This window comes from Mobula birostris, chromosome 7, assembly GCF_030028105.1.
Source record: "Mobula birostris isolate sMobBir1 chromosome 7, sMobBir1.hap1, whole genome shotgun sequence".
In the NCBI taxonomy this organism is placed as follows: Eukaryota; Metazoa; Chordata; class Chondrichthyes; order Myliobatiformes; family Myliobatidae; genus Mobula; species Mobula birostris.
In genome coordinates, this window is record NC_092376.1 from 149191422 (window position 1) to 149212055 (window position 20634).

The following is a 20634-nucleotide window of genomic DNA, read 5'->3' on the forward strand; positions in this document are numbered from 1 at the left end:
CTCTCCCTAATTAGGCCACAGGCTTCCAAATGCTCAAATATCCTATATCTAGGAATTTTCTCCAGCAGTTCATTGTCTCCACTTTTTTCTAATTCATCCATCTGGGTGTCACTATCAAGACCATTACATTGACAGCCCTCAGTAAAATGGTGCTTGGCCACCGTCTTGAATTGCTGCAGTCAGTGATAGGTGGACAGACTCTTCTTGGAAACGGTCATGGTCTGGCAGATGTTTTTGGCACAATGTTACTTGATGCTTATCAACCTATGTTCAAGTGCTGCATGCAGATGTAGACTGCCCCCAGCCTTGGGTGCTTGGATAGATACTTACTTGCAATGCAGCTCACTTGGGGTAACTTGGAGTTTTTTTTAATTATCTGTTAATTTTATTGTGTTAATATTATTTTACGCACTGTGATTTGCACCTTGATCCCAGAGGAAGGTTGTTTCATTTAGCAATATACATGTCTACACGGGAATAACAAAAAAATCTTGAACTTGAAAAGAGGACACAAAAGGAGGAGGCATCTCCGCAGGAAGTCACATCCACCAGGAAAGCTATGCTCCTCCCTCAGCAATGAACTGAATTCATTAAGGTTCAGCTAATTCCTGCATTCATAACTATAGATCCTTCCTGACATTTTCATCCCCTCCCCCTGCCATCAATGCACAGTGCAGATGATTCAAATTGGCTGCATCGTGGAAACACCAAAAACAGAGAAGGCTACAGAAAGTGTGAACATTACAGACAAAGCCCTCCCCACCAGTCAGTACATTTACATGGAACGCTGCCACAAGAAAGCAGCACCTATCAATTATTTAGAGAATTCTATGGGAATTTTAAGTAAATGTTAACACAAAAAAAAAATAGGTCAGTTAAAAAATGAGTTAAAATTAACTTAAAAATTGAGAAACACATTTTACACACTATAATGAGAACTGCAAAATAGTATACAAATGAAGTCAACTTATTTAAGCTACACTTCCCCGACATTTACAATAACAGTTTATTAGCATTGACTTATTAATGCATTTTTTCCTACAGAGTGCCTTCCTTAAACCACTGCACAAAAAAGGCAGTATGTGAGGTGGTCTAGTCCAATCCGTAGCACGGGCATAAATAACTTCCTCATTTTGGTTACTACGTTCAGGAGCAAATTCCGTCGTAATTTTCAGATGAACTAGTGCCACCCACAGCTCAGCAGGATTAGGTCAATATCACAATACAGTAGAGCGCACAAAGATGACAGAAACTCCTGCTATTCAATAACCCAATGTAAAATGGTTACTGCGCCTTTTAAGGATGTCACTAATGATGAATACCTTCTTTTGTATTAAATGTCAACTGGAAAAAAAACGCAGCAAGCAAACAAAACATTTTAAAATTAAATGAAACAAAAAGGTATGAATTACTTGTTCAGAGAGAAATAATGGGAGTAGATAGATTTAGACCAGCTTTACAAATATGCCAAAAGGTTTATAAATAAATACTCAGCTTTGTTTCTCTGGCACGGGACATCAGCTGCAGCCTTCAAACCAGTCAGAGTATTTTTTGTACTTTCTATTTAAAATCAACAGAACTCTCAAGTAAATTCCATCTTTTCAGCTTACTCAATGAGCCAGTACTTGATGCTCTTCACCCTTGCCTGCCCACAAGAAACTGGATCAGACTCAGGGGGCTGATTGAGCTAACTCAGTGCACCCTGGGTACCAGGCAGCAAAGCGTGGTGAGGCCTCAGGACAGTGGTGGGATGACTTCCCACAATGCAACACCAAGACCCACCTCAGTAATATCCTGACAGCCGTTGATAGAGACAGAAGAAAGGAAAACTATAGGCCAGTTAATCTGACCTCAGTGGTTGGGAAGATGTTGGAGTTGATTATTAAGGATGAGGTCTCAGGGCACTTGGAGGCATATGATGAAATAAGCATGGTTTCCTCAAGGGAAATTCCTAACAAATCTGTTGGAATTCTTTGAAGAAATAACAAACATAATAGACAAAGGGGAAAATCGGTTCATATTGTGTACTTGGATTTTCAGGCAGCCTTTGACAAAGTGCCACAAGAGGCTGCTTAACAGACTACGAGCCCATGGTATTACAGGATTCTAGCATGGATAAAGCAGTAGCTGATTGGCAGGAGGTAAAGAATGGGAAGAAAGGGAGCCTTTTCTAGCAGGCTGCTGGTGACTAATGCTGTTCCACAGGGATCTCTGTTGGGACAGATTGTTTTTACGTTATATGTCAATGATTTGGATGATGGAATGGATGGTTTTGTTGCAAAGTTTGCAGACGATATGAAGATAGGTGAAGAGGCAGGTAGTTTTGAGAAAGTAGAGTGGCTACAGAAGGACTTAAGACAGATTAGGAGAATGGGCAAAGAAATGGCAAATGGAATAGTGTCAGGAAGTGAAAGTAGAGGAAGTGAAAGTTTGACTATTTTGTAAATGGAGAAAATATACGAAAAATTAAAATGCAAAGGGACTTGGGAGTCTTTGTGCAGGATTCCCTAAAGGTTAATTTGCAGATTGAGTCTGTGGTGAGGAAGGCAAATGCAATGTTAACATTCATTTAAAGATGACTAGCATATAAAAGCAAGGATGTAATGTTGAGACTTTATAAAGCACTGGTGTGGCCTCATTTGGAGTATTGTGAGCAGTTCTGGGCCCCTCATCTTGGAGAGGATGTGCTAAAACTGGAGGGGGTTCAAAGGAGGTTCGAGAAAATGATTCTAGGATTGAATGGTGTCATATGAAGAGTGTTTGATGGCTGTGGGCCTGTATTCACTGGAATTCAGAAGGATGAAGGGTGATGTCATTAAATCCTATCAAATGGTGAAAGGCCTTGGTAGAATGGATGTGGAGAGGATGTTTCCTATGGAGGGGGTGTCTAAGACCAGAGGACACAGCCTCAGAACAGAGGGGCATCCTTTTAGAACGGAGGGGAGGAGGAATTTCTTTAGCCAGAGTGGTGAATCTGTGGAATTCTTTGCCACAGGTAACTTCGGAGACCAAGACTTTATGTATATTTAAGGCCGAGGTTGATAGATTTTTGATTGGTCAGGGCATGAAGTTATACAGAGAGAAGGCAGGAGATTGGGACTGAGAGGAAAATTGGATCAGCCTTGAGGAAATGGTGCAGCAAACTCGGCGGGCAAAATGGCCTAATTCTGCTCCTATATCTGATGGTCTTTTGGTAGGCAGTTCAGCCCATTAAAGCCGTCAAGCTTTGTAACACTCAGAGAAATATACAAATTATTAAAATTGCTTAAAATGATTAAAAAAGTCAGTTGGAAACTTTAAACAATATTTTACTAAATAATTTAAGGTATCAAAATAAGTAAAACTGTACTGTTTTTCTACTGATCTCCAGGCTAATAATCCTCAGACAATGGAACGGGAATTCCAATATTCCAGTCCTCGGGAATGTCAGCATAATTGAGCCCCACTGCTGGATTTCAATGAGAAGACTGGTGGAAGAGCCAAGCGATACATTTGCCATGCCCATCAGTGTGCATGTCCCAGACTTCCTGCCAATGACTACATTCTTGGGACTTTCTTACCCGCAAGCAGCTGAACACTGTTGGTTTTTGGCAACAACTATCACCTTCCTACCAACCTCTTCCTTTATCTTATTTTTATTTTAACTTACGCACGCGTGTGTGTGTGTATTTGTTTTAAGCTTTGCCTCACAACTTAAGGCTGATTTATACTTCTGCGTCAAATCGACGCAGTAGGTACGGCGTAGCCACGAACCCTATGCAGAGCCTACGCAGATCCCTACGCCGTAGCCTGACGTTCTCCCAAAATGTAACTACGCAACGCGGCAATGCAGACGGCAACAACTGTGATTGGTCCACTTGGTAGCATCGCATTTCCTCCTACGCTGCAATAGCTTCCCACTGGGTGACTGCAGGGCAGGGAAGGAACTCTGGCTGCAATGCTTTTCATAAACCTTTACAGACCTACGAAATTATGGAGGACACATTTCGCTTTTACGAAAATAGACGCTCGCTTTAAACTTGTTTACCCCGGGGAAGACTACCATGACCATGAAGCCTTGCACGGGCAGATGTGTGCGCATGCGCGACGTACCGGAATTGCACAGCAACGCAGACACACCAACGCAAAGTATAAACGCTCACAACACGCATAGGCCACTTGCGTAGGTTACGGCGTCCATTTGACGCAGAAGTATACATCAGCCTTTACTAAGAAACTGCAGACAAATCAGTGGCAAACGGATACCATTTACCTGCAACAAATACTATTGAGTTTTGGACTCATCATAAAAGCAGAAGTGTTGAACTTGCCATCCAGGTTCCAGCATCAATTTTCTGGCTGGGACACATAAAAAAAAAGCAACAGTTTTGACAAACTGAAAAGCTAAGACCATCTTTATATAGATCAGTAGTTTAATTTCTGGGACTTTATCCAGTAACACGAATTGCCAGAACAAGTCACTAAGGGCACTTCCATTATCCAGATTTGATTCACTTGCATTCTGCAAGTTTAACCTTCCAAGTACCACTGGGCAAACACAAACCTCAGCAGCAAACTGAAGCATGCTCGGAATTTTCAATACTTTTTTCATTTTAAGAAGAGCTGGAGTCATAGTGTTGTTTAAGGAGTATTTTTTCTTACCTGGTCTGATTAGAATCATAAGATAAAGCATTAATCAATTTTTTTTGATTAAAATATTTTGTGGCATCTATAAATTGATACTAAGGAAATTGGAGGCTTTTTGAAATGGAGAAAAAAATCAGCTAGCTGTTCACTGTTTTATGGTATATTCCAATCTCCCCTAATCTACTGGGCAAATTGATTTAATGCTTCATCTGTCACAGTGCTACACAAAAGGTGTCAAGAACAGGTGGTGACCGTGTTTCACAACACTGCAATTCAACTCCCATTTTACAGCTAGGCAGAACGGAGACCAAATTGTAAATATTAATAAAAGTGGTCATTTGTGAAGTGAAAATAGGAGCATTAAACCATAAAAGTTCCTCTGCGTTACAGACTAAAGATATGGAAAATGCATAATAAATACAGCAAAATATGGAATGGCTGAGTTATTAAACCATGGTCAAAAAGATTTGTACACGAGACACAGTTAACAGAAAGGTACATTAGGTAATCAGGAAAGCAAACTGAATTTAAGCTTTTATTCCAAGCTGGTTGTAAAGCAGAAGGTAGGCTCGTTGCAATTAAAGAGGGCTTTGTTGAGACCACAGCTGGGGAACAGAGTGCAATTTTCATCTCTGTACCCACAGATACACTTGCATTGGAGACACTCCAATGAAAATTTAGTTCTGCACAGAGTATTGTGCCGGCAGTTGTTGATCTTAAAAGAATGAGAAACAATTTTATTGAAAAATAAGGCTGAGTGGTCTTAGAAGGTTAGATGCTGAAAGAATGTTTGCCAAAAGCAGAAAATCTAGAACTCGGACAAAGTCTCAAGGGGCCAGCTAGTTAGGACAAAGAAGAGCAGAAAGTTCATCACCCGGGTGGATTCTGTTGCAATCCCCCCCTCTCTGTAGCATTGAGCCTATATATTTAACATTGTATAGGTGGAATCCTAAGAACCCAACAATATCATGTCCACACAGCAAAGCAAAACCAGGGTCAAGAATTACCCATGTTTTAACTGAATGGAGGAGAAAGCCTGGGGGCCAAATGATCTTCTCCCATTCCATGATGCTATCTAAAGTGCTACAAGAAATCTGAATGATGCAGTTTTTAATTATACAAGGATAACATGGCAAAACTGTGATAAAAACAAGAAATGTACAGACATGCAATTCATACCATCTTACTTATGTCAAGAGAAATGCACCCAACATGAGTGGATATTCTATTTAGTCTTTATTATTTCCAGTACCGTACATACACATAAGTAAACAAACAATAAAAATAGATACCGGAAATCTGAAATTAGAATATAAAGTGTTGGAAACATCCAGCAGGTCCAACTGCATCTGTGAAAAGGGAAGTAAAGTTGGAAGAAGAGTTCCTGTCATGAAGCATTAACTCTGCTTCTTTCCTCAGAAACTGACCAACATGCTGAAAGTTTCCAGCTTTTAACATTTTTATCACTCTTGAGTACTTCCTCTGCAGCGTTCCAGGTGCAAGTCTCATCATTTGAGCATGCTGAATTCAAAATGCAGGTTTATTAAAAGTAACGTTTGTGATTTGAGGGGTCAGAGTTCTTAAATAACTTACTATCCTCTGCATTTCTGATTTTAGCAGTCACGAGCTTACATTCTTGAAGAAATATTGATTTAAAGTGGGAATTACACATTCCGTTATTGGTCTCAATTGGAATGTTTAATATGTTCACCTTGAGCTTAAAGGCAACGCATCTTAGGTAAAATCTATTTTCTCCAACAAAAGGAAAACAGAAGACCTAAAATTAGGAGCTAATTTACTGAAGCAGCAGCTTGTTCAATGAACTTTGCCAGTTTGATATCTTTTTTGGAGAGACCACCGCAGTCATGTGTTAGAAGAGTAATCTGAACCTGGAGGGGAAAAGGGTGTGGGAGAAAAAGCAAGATTGAGTCACCATTCCACTTTAATTAAAGATGCAGACAAATCAATTTCAGAATCTGGCCCAGACTCACTTCTGTTTGCCGTACTGGAGCAGATGCTTTGTATAATCTCACACATCATATGCAATTATTACATCAGAAGATAAAACAGAAGGTTGGTGAAACATTATTGAGGTTGTTGCTACAAGTAGAGACTAGAAGGGTCTCTTCCAAAAGAAAACAATGTGACAGGGGAATTTCTACAGTGGAGAAAAGGTCATAATATATTATTTTCCTACTGAATATATATACAGCTAAGCAAAAAATTGCTGTGAAAATGTGACAATTTTCTTCACCAAAAAACGAAGTGTACTGTTCAACAACATTTCTAATAAAAAAAAGGTTGATTATTCTAAATGTACCAATTTGTGACTATAGGCTTCTTATTGGCTCCAATTTGCATCCATAAATATCTACAGTACAAATCAAAAGGTCGAGCAATTAAATCCCAGTTCAAATCTTGCAGAAATGTTCTGGATTAATTCCAGTGCTGATTTGATGAATTCCCATATTGTCAGAGGTACCAGATTTTGGCAGAGCACTTGGCTGCTTGTTCATGCAGATGTAAAAAAAAGTCAGCAAGGAATTTCTCCTAGTGCTCTCAAAAAACTTGCTCTTTAATTAATACAACAAATCAACTTTTACTGCTGCATTCCACCCTTTCTCATTCCAACCTTTCCTGACAGTTCAAACCCCGGACTTGATCTTTCCTAGTTTCTGTCGACATCTCCCAAAGAAATTGTATCTGTGCGTTCACAAATATTGCTAGAAAGAGGCATCTTTCAGAACCATTTGTAACCACTTCCATGTGAGTCAGGAAAGTGAGCTAGATGGAAATTGCGTATTCTCAATTTCCATCTAGCTCACTTTCCATCTAGCTCACTTTCCTGACTCACATGGAAGTGGTTACAAATGGTTCTGAAAGATGCCTCTTTCTAGCAATATTTGTGAACGCACAGATACAGTTTCTTTTCATTAGCCAATACAATTTTACTCGGAAATTTTCCTTTGCATCAGATTACTTAACGTCATAGAGCCTTCAAGAAAATTACTCTAAAGCCCATATATTTTCCACTCAGGACCCTGAATGATTATTAATTCTCCCACCATGGTTTCAAAATGCTGATTAAGGTGCAAAACCTGAATAAGGAAACATAATAATTGGTATAATGTTTCATCTTACCACAGCATTTAATACCAAGTCAAATTGTTCTTTGCTTTCACTGCTAATAAAATGCAAAGTATTTTCATTTAACAACTATAACAATCAAAATATCATAAGGGATAGCCACAATGCATCTCTCAGTATTCATTTCAAGGTCCAGTAGTATACATTTTATATTGAGTTCTGCACTCATGTCCTGCTCCACCTGAAGATAGTGGCATTTCCAGTTTATTTCACAGGGTAACACCCCATAATGTTCCTTATCGCAAGTTCAAAACTATTCACCCCAGATTATAACAAGAAACTAAAGGTTTGCAGAAGGTGTACACATAGATATCATCAGAATAATTCAACATAGTTCTATAATATCACAATAATCACCCATGGTTGAAGATAGACCTATAACTAAACCCTATCGTTAAAGTGAATCAGTGACAGGAAAACTGAGTCCTCAGAGTTCAAGTAGTTTACACCTATTCTAGGAGACTTGAACACAAGACCCAAGTTGACAATTCATGGGATTGGCGAAGGAATCGTCATCTGTTTGATGGATTATTGCTCTGTTGAGCAAATCAAAAACCAACAATAAATATATAAAATTCCGTGCCATCATCTCCAAGAGCAGGGCATTATCGGAGCTTCTGAGATACTGTTTGTCCCTCAATAACACAATTCCTTCAGCCTATCATGTCAATGCACATCGCTGTTTGTAATTCTGGATAAATTGGTCGATGTGCTCTCGAGGGAAAGGAAAATAAAAATAAACATCAGATACAGGAAATCTAAAATAAAATAGAATGCTGAAAAGACCCAGGAAGAAGATGTGGATGAAACGTAATGATGCCAAACCCGTGTCAGAACTCCCCTTTCATTGCCTTTCACTCCAGCCTCGCCATTCCCAACATCCTTTGCAAACTCACTCTCCGCTCCACATGGACAAATACAGTACTGTGCAAGCCAGTAAAGGGTTGAAGAAGCATGAAGTTATCATTGTGGTGGCAGCTGGAGACAGGGAATGAGGAATTTCTGAGGGATGAGTGCTGGTGGGAGAGGATTCCAGCTTGTGATGCTGTAACAACTACAGCATTTGCTCTGGTCTCAGTTCAACTTGCCAGTTGTCTGGTTGAGCTGAAAACAGTACCGGACTCACAAAATGCTGTTCCTTACAGTGCTACGAACGGTTAAGCTTCTGATATCTGTTATGTGGAACTGCACAGGAGGATCAAAGGAAGAATTCAGACCCAACTGGCTGTAACACATTAACCAAGATAGCAATATGGCTGAGAATACACTAGTAAGGGCTTGCAGTACCTTATAAATTGAATGCACAGATAATGATCGCAGTTCTGTGTACTGAGGAAACATGGTGTGCCTGTACAAGTATCACAGACTTAGAAAGTAGTGAGTTATACATTGCTGCAGAGGGAGAACTCACATTACCTTATGATACACATTGAACCACTCAGGGTGATGATTCATTTTCTCTGCTTGTAACGCCACCCGCGTCATAAACCCAAAGGCCTGGAATGAGATTCAGTTTAAACAAAGTTAACAACTTCAAAACAAACTCCCAGTTCTATAAACTATCAAAAGTTAAATATAAAGCAAGTTTTAATCACCCATAATAGGTACCAGTAAAGATAACTGGGCCTGACTTTTACCATTCTAAATGAAAAAAGGGCCCAAATTTATCTTATTTAAAATGAATGCTTTCCAATGTTCCTCTCAGCCCCAATCTCAAGCTTTCTTCCCATATCCCTTCATGCACTGATCAATCAAGAATTTATCAACCTCTGCATTAAATATACCTAAAGACATGAGCAAAAAATTCCACAGATTCACCAATCTCTGGCTAAAGAAATTCCTCCTCATCTCCATTCTTAAAGGACGCCCCTCTATTCTGAGGTTGTGTCCTCTGGTCCTAGACTTTCCCACCATAGGAAACATCCTTCCTAATAAATTCTTATAGTAACATAGTTGTTTTTGTTTTAGGTATTGTACTTGCTGCCACAAAACAACAAATTTCATGTCAAACCTGATTCTGATCAAACCAATGTGATACAAGAATACTTTTAGCTGTTGCAGAAATCAGTCATTTCATCAGTAATCAGGGTCTGAGCACATCTTAGACAGATAAGAAAAACAAGGCTATTTTGTCCCAGCTTATTGTTAAACATGTCCAATTAACAAGATGTTCAATGCTCTAACCAGACTGTGACTGTATCAGTTTCCTGAGTGATTCAGTTTCCATAAGACACAGGAACAGAATTAGGCCATCTTGCCCATTGAATCTGCTCCACCATTTGACCATGACTTATTTCTTTTACGCCTCAACCCTATTTTCCTGCTTTCTCCCCATAACCTTTGACATCCTTACTGTTCAAGAACCTATCAACACCACTTTAAACATACCCAATGACTTAGCCTCTACAGCTATCTGCAGCAATGAATTCCACAGAATCACCACTTTCTAGCTAAAGAAATCCTTTCTTGTTTCTGTTCTAAAGGGTCATCCTCATACTCTGAGGTTATGCACTCTAGTACTAGATTCTCCAAATATTGGAAATGTCCTCTCCACGTTTACTCTATCTAGGCCTTACAACAGACAGGGAATAGGGGAATTTAGCTTAGTTTGGCATCAAAGTCAGCCTAGAAATGATGGGCTGAAGGGCCTGTTCCTGTGATTTACTGTTCTGTACATCTGTGTTTCACTTGGAACAAGATGCCCACTCAGTGGGTTAGGGGAAGCATTTAGTTTTACTCCTTTTAATATTTCAATTATTTTTTAGATTGAATGTGTTATAAGTTTTTAAAAAGTGGGTTCAAAAGCATCTCAATGTCAGAACAGCTTCGTTCGCAAATGTGCCAGCTACTGGTATCCTGCTGAGGCCTCACTAGATAATCCCACATATAGCAGGTCAGTATAGTCACCTGATTTCAGCCCGGGTAAGTTTATGCATTCAGCGAGCACGGGCAGCAGGTCAAGCTCCATACAATTCCACCCTCCAGTCAACAACCAACTTCACGTGAGAGATACTAGTTTCAACTTAGAATTTCATTGAACTAGTTTAAGTTACTTAACCTAACCCTTCTGTTACTAAAGCTTAAGCCAATTCTGTTAGGTTTTACTATTTAAAATAATATTTAATGTTATATTTTAATAAAACCACACAATACAAATGGTTAGTAATATACTGCTATTAAGTAAGGTCTGATCAACCACCTATGTGACTCTAATAATCATTGAAATGAAATGATCACAAACAAAAATAAAAATGTCTTCAAAAGAGTTCTTTCAATTACAAAATGATTACATATTAATAGATGTTTTTCTGTCTTTATTGCAACCCCTCAATCTAGCTGACAAGGTCTGCGGTGATTGCTGTGCAATTACTGAGCAAGGAAGCTTCTAGCAATTACACCCTGATATGCAGGCATACTTCAGGAAGCCTTCAAATGTTTCATGGAATCAATTTCCATTTTACAGCACAAACTATTCTCTATTCCTAAAAGAGTTTCCCTTTATAAGATTTAGATCAAATTTCAATGCGTTGGTAAGCCAGCTGGTGGTACGGTGGCATCTGCACCAGACTTCAAGGAGAGGGGTCCCAGGTTCGAATCCTGCCAGCTCCTTGCTGCTTTCCATGTGTACTGGGTTAAGTGCCGAGCTAGTAACCGAGTCTTGTGAAAAAACAGACAAAAGTACTGAAGAAACATCAAGGTTTCTGCTCAAAGTAACAAAAATGCATTGGTAGCTATTGGACAAAAGAAATCCAACTTATTGTCTCTATTTGTCCTAAACAACTCTGTGAAATGATAACAGTTAATTCACAAGCTCTTTTTATAACAATCTAATTTAGTAAGAATTGACTTTGGCATAGTTCCCTTTTAAAACTTCACTCCATATGTACAATTTCAAGCTCTTCCTCAGATATTCTCTCGTGGTCACTTCCAAGAAGAATACAGCATTTAACTTCCAGTACAGCACAACTCAAAGCCTAGCTATCAGAATTCTGGAGGTCAGAATCAAACATATCCCTCACCTCATTCAATCTCAGATGATTTATACTGGTTAACTAAATATACACCCACCCCATGTGGTGCACAAGGGGTTTTCTATCAAAATTGATTCACAATAAAAATGTTTCAATGATTTCTAATGTATCATTTTGCCCTAAATAATTTCTAACTGTAAGACTTCAGAGCTGATTTTTTTTGAAGTGTCTGATTCTTGACCAAAAATATTGCACAGACCTCCATTTAAAATTCGTTAGATAAACCCTCATCCATCTCCACTCTCCACCCGCACACAATATTTAATCATGAGTATTTTCTACTCTATTAATACTGGAACAAGCACCTCCGTTGTTTAAAAGACAGTGATATTTCAAGACCCCATCCATAAGACCAGTAATCCACTCTCACAGAATACAGCATAGTCTGTTCTTTATACTCATAATAGAAACATCCTCACAATCACTGAAAACATGCTTCTTCCTGCAACAAAATCAAAAATTGGTTTCAAAAATTTCTATCATCTTGCCTCAGGTCTGAATCAGGCAGAATGTGCTAGCCCCAAACTGGCACAACTGACAGATCACATTTTTCAATGCCTCCTGGCAGTCTCTTTTTAAACTAATTTTAAACATAAATATAACATTTCATCTTGATTACAACAGTAGTTGTATTTAGCAAATCCAACTTGCTAAGAGGGAGTTAGGTGTGGCCCTTGTGGCTAAAGGGATCAGGGGGTATGGAGAGAAGGCAGGTACAGGGTTCTGAGTTGGATGATCAGCCATGATCATACTGAATGGCGGTGCAGGCTCGAAGGGCCGAATGGCCTACTACTGCGCCTATTTTCTATGTTTCTGTGTTTCTATGTTTCAATATTCAAAAGAAGGGTAGAAACCAAAAGCTGACAATTAAAGACTAATACCTTAACATTTCTCTTTGAGAAAAGCTAAAATCATTAGAAAATGGAACAGGAAAGGTAAGCAACTAAAAGATGTTAAGAAAATTCATAATACAATTTTTCAGAATAAGTTTGGTTTATGAAAAGGAAATACTTTGAGTTTTTGTGGATGCAAACAGCAGGGCCAACAAAGGGGTGCTAGAAGAGATGGTATATTTAGAAATCCAGAAGACAGTCAGTAAGGTGATACATGACCCAAAAACTTGTGGCACCATGGAGCACATTAACATGGATTAAGATAGACTAATTGATAGAGAATAAAATCAGGGTAAATTAATAATTTTTTATTGGTGGGGCTCAGCTATATGCAACGAACACTAATAAATAAAATGAAGAAATTGCAAGTATTATAACCAAATCGACTGACAGTAAAAAAAACAGTTGGGAGGAACACAGAGTCTGCAAAGGCATATGGATAGGTTAAGTGAGTGGGCCACAACTTGGTAGATGGAATATCATACTAGGAAATGTACTGTTATATTTTGGTAGGAACAATGGAAAAACAAGGAGTTTAAATGGAGGAAGTCTATAGGATTCTGCTGTACGGAGAATCTAGACACCGATATACACAAAACAGGAAGCTGACATGCAGTTACAGCAAGTACTTTATGCAGCAAATGGAAACTTGGAACGTATTGCAACGAGAACAGAGTGTAAAAGTTGGGAAGCTCCACGAGTGGGTGGGACCATACCTAGAGTGCTCGTTATCCAGAGGGATTTACCTGCTCAAGATGTTCATTACACTGATTCCTGAGACAAGTAGGTTGTATTGGAGGAAAAGTTTGGTTAGTCCATGTTACACTGTAGAAGTATATCAGGATGATCTTATTGAAAATGAAACTGAAGAGATACTGTGGTGGCTTTACAAAGTGGAAGTTTCACCTCGTGGAAATCGAGAACCAGGGATCAGAGACTCGAAAAAAAAATAAGTTGCTTATTTTAGGCAATGGATGGAAGGAATTTCCTCTCCCACAGGGGTGCAGCTCTTTAAAATTAGCTATCCTAGAGAGCTATGGAGATCAGGTCACTGAATGGAAAACTGGAGGAGTGTTTGGATTATTGGAGACTCAAGGGCTACAAGTAATTAGGCAGAAAAGTGGAGCCAAGCCAAAATCAGATCAGATCAGATCAGATCTTATTAAAATGGCTGAGAAAGCTCAAGGGTACCACAAATTCTAATCCTTCACCTCTTGCTCATATCCTAAACATCTGCGCAAAAGAAAATTAGCTTCATATTCACAATTCAATAATAAACATAGAAGAGTGCAGCACTCGACAGACCAGTCAAGCCCATGATATTCTGCCTATCTTGATGCCAATTTATACTAAATATCCTCCTTGTGTGGGTTATCCCTGTCCCTCTTTTCCCATCATATATAGGTGCCCATCTTAAAGCCTCTACCAAAATACCTGATTCTACTACTACCCAATGACATATTCCAGGAACTTACCACCCTCTCTGTAAAGGAAACCTTGCCTCTCAAATTGTTTTTTAAACTACCCCCCCCCCCCACCACCACAACCACCTAACCTTCGAAGGATGTTCCCCGGTGTGTGACGTTTCTACCCTTGGGAAAAGATTCTGACTGATGATCGTATCTACATCTCTTAATTTAAAAAAAAACTTCTATCAGATCTCCCCTCAGCCTCCAATTCTATAAGCTCCTGATGAAGGGTCTTGGCCCAAAATGGCGACTGTTTCCTCTCCTCCACAGATGCTGCCTGGTCAGCTGAGTTCCTCCAACATTTTGTGTGCATTACATTGATTTCCAGCATCTATAATTTTTTTTTCTTGTTTGAGCTTCACTCTAAGGAACAATCCAAGTTTGACCAACCTTCGCTGATAGTTCATAGAATCTGATCTAGCAAGCATCCTGGTGAACCTTTTCTTGCATCCTCTCCACAGTCTCCACATCATTCCTATAATGGGGGTGACCAGAAATGTGCACAATACTCCAAGTTTTATATAGCTGCAGCATTCCACATGCCTTCCTTTACCACCTTATCTACCTGCATTGACACTTTCAGTGAACTATGGTCCCTAAAGTCTCTTTGTACCTCAAGGCTATATAAAGTAGATATGATATATATCTAAACTATAATAGACAAAATATATTATATATATACACATACACACAATGGCATGCAAAAGTTTGCGTACCCCTGTCAAAATTTCTGTTACTGTGAATAGTTAAGTGAGTAGAAGAACTGATCTCCAAAACTCATAAAGTTAAAGATGAAACATTCTTTTCAACATTTTAAGCAAAACTAGTGTATTATTTTTGTTTTGTACAATTTTAGAGTGAAAAAAAAGGAAAAGAGCACCATGCAAACGTTTGGGCACGCCAAGAGACTTGAGCTCTCAGATGACTTTTACCAAGGTCTCAGACCTTAAATAGCTTGTTAGGGCGATAGCTTGTTCACAGTCATCGTTAGGAAAGGCCAGGTGATGCAAATTTCAAAGCTTTATAAATACCCTGACTCCTCAAACCTTGTCCCAACAATCAGCAGCCATGGGCTCCTCTAAGCAACTGCCAGGCACTCTGAAAATTAAAATAAATGAGGCCCACAAAGCAGGAGAAGGCCATAAGAAGATAGCAAAGCGTTTTCTGGTAGCCATTTCCTCAGTTCGTAATGTAATTAAGAAATGGCAGTTAACAGGAATGGTGGAGGTCAAGTTGAGATCTGGAAGACCAAGAAAACTTTCCGAGAGAACTGCTCGTAGGATTGCTAGAAAGGCGAATCAAAACCCCTGTTTGACTGCAAAATACCTTCAGGAAGATTTAGCAGACTTTGGAGTGTAGTGCACTGTTCTACTGTGCAGCGACACCTGCACAAATATGACCTTCATGGAAGAGTCATCAGAAGAAAACCTTTCCTACGTCCTCACCACAAAATTCAGCGTCAGAAGTTTGCAAAGGAACATCTAAACAAGCCTGATGCATTTTGGAAACAAGTCTTGTGGACTGATGAAGTTAAAATTGAACCTTTTGGCCACAATGAGCAAAGGTATGTCTGGAGAAAAAAGGGTGCAAAATTTCATGAAAAGAACACCTCTCCAACTGTTAAGCACAGGGGTGGATTGATCATGCTTTGGGCTTGTGTTGCAGCCAGTGGCACGGGGAGCATTTCACTGGTGAAGGAAGAATGAATTCAATTAAATACCAGCAAATTCTGAAAGCAAACATCACACTGTCTGTAAAAAAGCTGAAGATGAAAAGGGGATGGTTTCTACAACACGATAATGATCCTAGACACACCTCAAAATCCACAATGGACAACCTCAAAGGTGCAAGCTGAAGGTTTTGCCATGGCCTTCACAGTCCCCCGACCTAAACATCTTTGAAAATCTGTGCATAGACCTCAAAAGAGCAGTGCACGCAAGATGGTCCAAGAATCTCACAAAACTAGAAGCCTTTTGCAAGGAAGAATGGGCGAAAATCCCCCAAACAAGAATTGAAAGGCTCTTAGCTGGCTACAGAAAGCGTTTACAAGCTGTGATACTTGCCAAAGGGGGTATCACTAAGTACCAACCATGCAGGGTGCCCAAACTTTTGCTTCGGGCCCTTTTTCTTTTTTGTTATTTTGAAACTGTAAAAGATGGAAATAAAAAATTAATCTTGCTTAAAATATTAAAGAAATATGTCATCTTTAACCTTACGCCTTTTGGAAATCAGGTCATCTTTTACTCACTTAGCTATTCACAATAACAGAAATTTTGACCAGGGGTACCCAAACTTTTGCATGCCACTATATATCTCAAATTGCAGAGGCCCTAGCATAACATTGAACCTTGTAGAACACCACTGGTTATGGACCTCCAGCCTCCAGACAGAGTAATTTTTCTAATTGCACAATTTGTTGTCTTTTGCATATTGGTTGCTATCCTGTCTTTGTATGTGTGAAGCTTTTCAATCGACTCTATTGTATTTCTTTGTATTTACTGTGATGAATGCCCATAAGAAAATGGATCGCAGGGTGTATATGGTGACATACGTGTACTCTGATAATAAATTTCTTTTGACCTAATGAGTTGTGGTCACTATTCCCACTATCTTGTATGTCACCGGGCTGGCTTATTTTCCAAAACCAGGACCAATATGTTTTCTCCTTTTTCTCCTCTCGTTGGACTGTTTCAAGAACCCCTCGAGGATGTACTGAAGACATCTTGCCCCATTTAAGCTTCTTGTATTAAGGAGGTTCCAATCAATTCTGGTGGAAATTAAAATTTTGAAAGAGATAGATAAGATAGAAGTAGGAAAGTTGTTTCCATTGGTAGGTGAGACTGGAACTAGGAGACATTGCCTCAAGATTCAGGGGAGAAGATTGAGGACGGCGAGGAGGAGAAACTGTTTTTCCCAGAGAGTGGTGAATCTGTGGAATTCTCTGCCCAAGGAAGCATTGAGGCTTCTTCACTAAATATATTTAAGAAACAGTTAGGTGTTTACATAGTAAGGGAATTAAGGGACATGGGGAAAAGGCAGGTAGATGGAGCTGAGTTTACGGACAGATCAGCCATGATCTTATTGAATGGCAGGGCAGGCTTGACGGGCCAGATGGCCTACTCCTGCTCCTATTTCTTATGTTCTTATGTAAAATATTCCACTCTGACAACCTTTCCATAATACATACATCTCTGTATCTTCACCTCTTGGCCTTCTGGGGGTTTACAGTATAATCCTATCAGTGTAACGGCACCTTTCTTATTTTAGAGCTTCTTCTAAATTGCCTCTGAGGTTGAGCCCTCCAGTAAGTCCCCTATGAATATAGCTATGACATCCTTGCTTATCGGTAATGCAACACCTCCACCTCTTTTACCCCCCCCCCCCAACACTTCTCTATTACGTCCAAAACAATGAAACCCAGGAACGTTGAGCTGCCTGGATCTTACTGGCTTTGAAAAATCTAAAAAGCATGAATCTTTGTAAACATGAATAACATAACCCAAATTACAAAACCATTAGTTGTCCTTTATGGCAAGTTCTCTAAACATCAAACCTTTCAATGAAGTGTGAATTTAAGTAAGACGTTCCCTCATCTCTTCATATATGAGAACCTGCTGTCTAGGGAAGTTTGAACTGAATTTACTTCAACATCAGGAAGTGAGAAATTGTGCTATGCACCTTCCAGGCTCCTTAAAATTAGATTTACTTTATTTTTGTTTATATTTGATTTCATTGGAAAAAGTCTCCCAAAAAAAATCTCCCACCAAGAAAATAAGCACTGGCAATTTAAGGACTAATTTTCCAAATCAATTCTTGCAGCAATCTTCATTAATTCAGGTCTAATATGCCTCAAGAAGGGTCTTTTTCCAACCAATGAGCTCTAGACAAAATCCAACACTAATCAGGTAAATTAGTACTCTATTATTTAAGTGGGTCTTATTATCCTTTAAATATTTGCAGTGTACAAACATAACCAACTTCATTGAGCTTAGATGCCTATAAAAAGGAAAGTTCGGATACAGTCCTAAATTTGAGTTTCATACTTAATGATGTTTGACATTTTTCACATCTCGTCAGGTGATCTATCATTAAGTATAATTACTTTGCATGGTATCTGTCTTGAGACCCAATTAAAGTAATTGTAGGATTCCGGCAACCAAACTGTCCTTAATTTGGCCTGAATCTGTACTTCTTCAACGTTGATTAAATGAAAATTTAAGAAGCTGCAAAAAGTTTTATTACATGCTCCATCATGATGCATCATTATTCATCTGAACTTTGTCTAAAGTTCTATATTTCAAATCACGAAGAGTCAAAATTTGGCTACTGGTTGCTTAAGGATCTGTGATCAAAACACCAACCAAGCAGGAAAAATGCTGATGCAGTCTTTCACATATAATTGAATCTTCTGGATATAATTGAAGCAATTTGGGTGTTTTAATCAGACACAATAATCCAATGTTACAGAAACAGAACCATAATCAAAAAATTGCAAGGGGGAAATCAGTCCAAGCAGATGTATTTTAGTTTAGCTTTGCTATGACACTGCGGGTCTTTTTAATAATAGTCAAATATCCCACAGTGAAATTCTAACATTGGCCATCCTGAAGTGTTGCGATATTGATTTCAAGTCTATGATTGCCAGTGGAAAAGAGGCTGTGCTGTCTGATTTACGACAGACACGACACAGCAGGAGTGGGAGTAGTGGGCAGAGAAAGAAAAACAGAAAGGTGGAAAGAAATAATGAAAGTGCGTAGAATCTAATAATTTTTTTTGCAAATGCCTCCTAAAGTACCATGCACAACAGCACCAAGAGAGTAATCAAAACAAAAAGATGCAAATTGTGAGTGTGGGAGATCTATCTGTGTGTAGGTGGGGGGGGCATTAGAGAATGCTGGAATAACTCAGAAAGTCAGGCAGCATCTGTGGGTCAAGAGCAGGGTTAATGTTTTGTGTTAATAACCTTTCACCAGAAGGTCAGAGGCCTGAAACATTAACTGTTAGTTCATTCTCCACAAATGCTGCTGACCTAATAAGTGTTTCCCTTTCTTTGGTTTCGTTTCAGAAGCACAGTTCTCTTTGGCAAAATGAAATGGAATGAAAGGCCCCAAGAGATGGAAAAATAAAGTAAATGATGTGGTACAGAAATATTGCTTTGAGTGTACTGTAAGTTTGACAAGGTGTAACTAATCTTTGACAACCAACTGGCCGGTGTATTCAAGGACATTTTCAACCTCTCCCTGCTACAGTCAGAAGATCCCACCTGCTTCAAAGGGGCAACAATTATACCAGTGCCTAAGAAGAGTAGCCTTAATGGCTATCGCCCAGTAGCACACACATCTACAGTGATGAAATGTTTTGAGAGGTTGGTCATGGCCAGAATCAACTCCTGCCTCAGCAAGGACCTGGACCCACTACAATTTGCCTTTTGCACAATAGGTCTATGGCAAACTCAATCTCAATTGCTGTTCACGCAGCCTAAAGATCACCTAGACAACACAAACAACTATGTTAGGATGTTGTTCGTTGACTACAGTTCAGCGTTTAAAACCATCATTCCTACAGTCCTGATCAATAAGCTAATGGAACCTGGGCCTCTGCAATTCCTATCCACAACTCCCTAACTAGAATACCACAATCTGTGCAGATTGGTATTAATTCTCCCTGACGATCAACGCTGGCTCACCTCAGGGATGTGTGCTTAGCCCACTATTCCAATGACTGTATGGCTAGGCATACCTCAAATGCCATCTATAAATTTGCTGATGATACAGCCATTATTGGCAGAATCTCAAATGGAGACAAGAAGGTGTACAGGAGCAAAATATACCAGCTAGTTGAGTGGTGTCAATAACAACAATAATCTTTCACTCAGCGTCAGTAAGACCAAAGAGCTGATTGTGGACTTCAGGAAAGATAAGACGAGGGAACATGAACCAGTCCTCATAGAGAGATCAGAAGTGGAGAGAATGAGCAATTTCAAGTTCCTGGTATCAAGATCTCTGACGATCCAACCTGGTCCCAACATATCAAAGGCAAGACAGTGGCTATATTTCATTGGAGTTGAGGAAATTTGGTTTGTCACTTAAAACACTCAAAAACTTCTACAAATGTACTGTGGAGAGCATTCTGACAGGCTATATCACCATCTGGTATGGAGTGCGGGCTACTACGCAGGACCAAAAGAAGCTACATAAAGTTGTAAAGTTAGTCAGCTCCATCATGGGTACTAGCCTGCATAGTATCCAAGACATTTGCAGGGAGCTGTGTCTCAGAAAGGCAGTGTCCATTGTTAAGGATCCCCATCACCCAGGACCTGCCCTGTTCTCATTGTTACCATCATGAAGGAGGTACAGAAGCCTAAAAGCACACACTCAGTGATTCAGGAACAGCTTCTTCCCCTCTGCCATCCGATTCCTAAATGGTCATTGAACCTGTGATGGATCTGACTAATTTTACAACTTTACA

The 20634-nt window shown here is 39.4% G+C and overlaps 1 protein-coding gene across 2 annotated transcripts in view; it reads right to left on the reverse strand.

The window, feature by feature from the left end:
• Positions 1-5845: 5845 nt before the first annotated feature.
• The window catches only part of LOC140200853 (pterin-4-alpha-carbinolamine dehydratase 2-like), a 51167-nt gene continuing 36378 nt past the window's right edge, over positions 5846-20634 (reverse strand). For both annotated transcript variants that reach the window (XM_072264485.1, XM_072264484.1), the window contains 2 exons: positions 9190-9270; positions 5846-6515 (listed from right to left, as the gene is read on the reverse strand). In XM_072264485.1, coding sequence (XP_072120586.1) covers positions 6417-6515; positions 9190-9270 — 180 coding nt within the window. In that variant the 3' untranslated portion in view covers positions 5846-6416. The remainder of the gene's footprint in view (positions 6516-9189; positions 9271-20634) is intronic.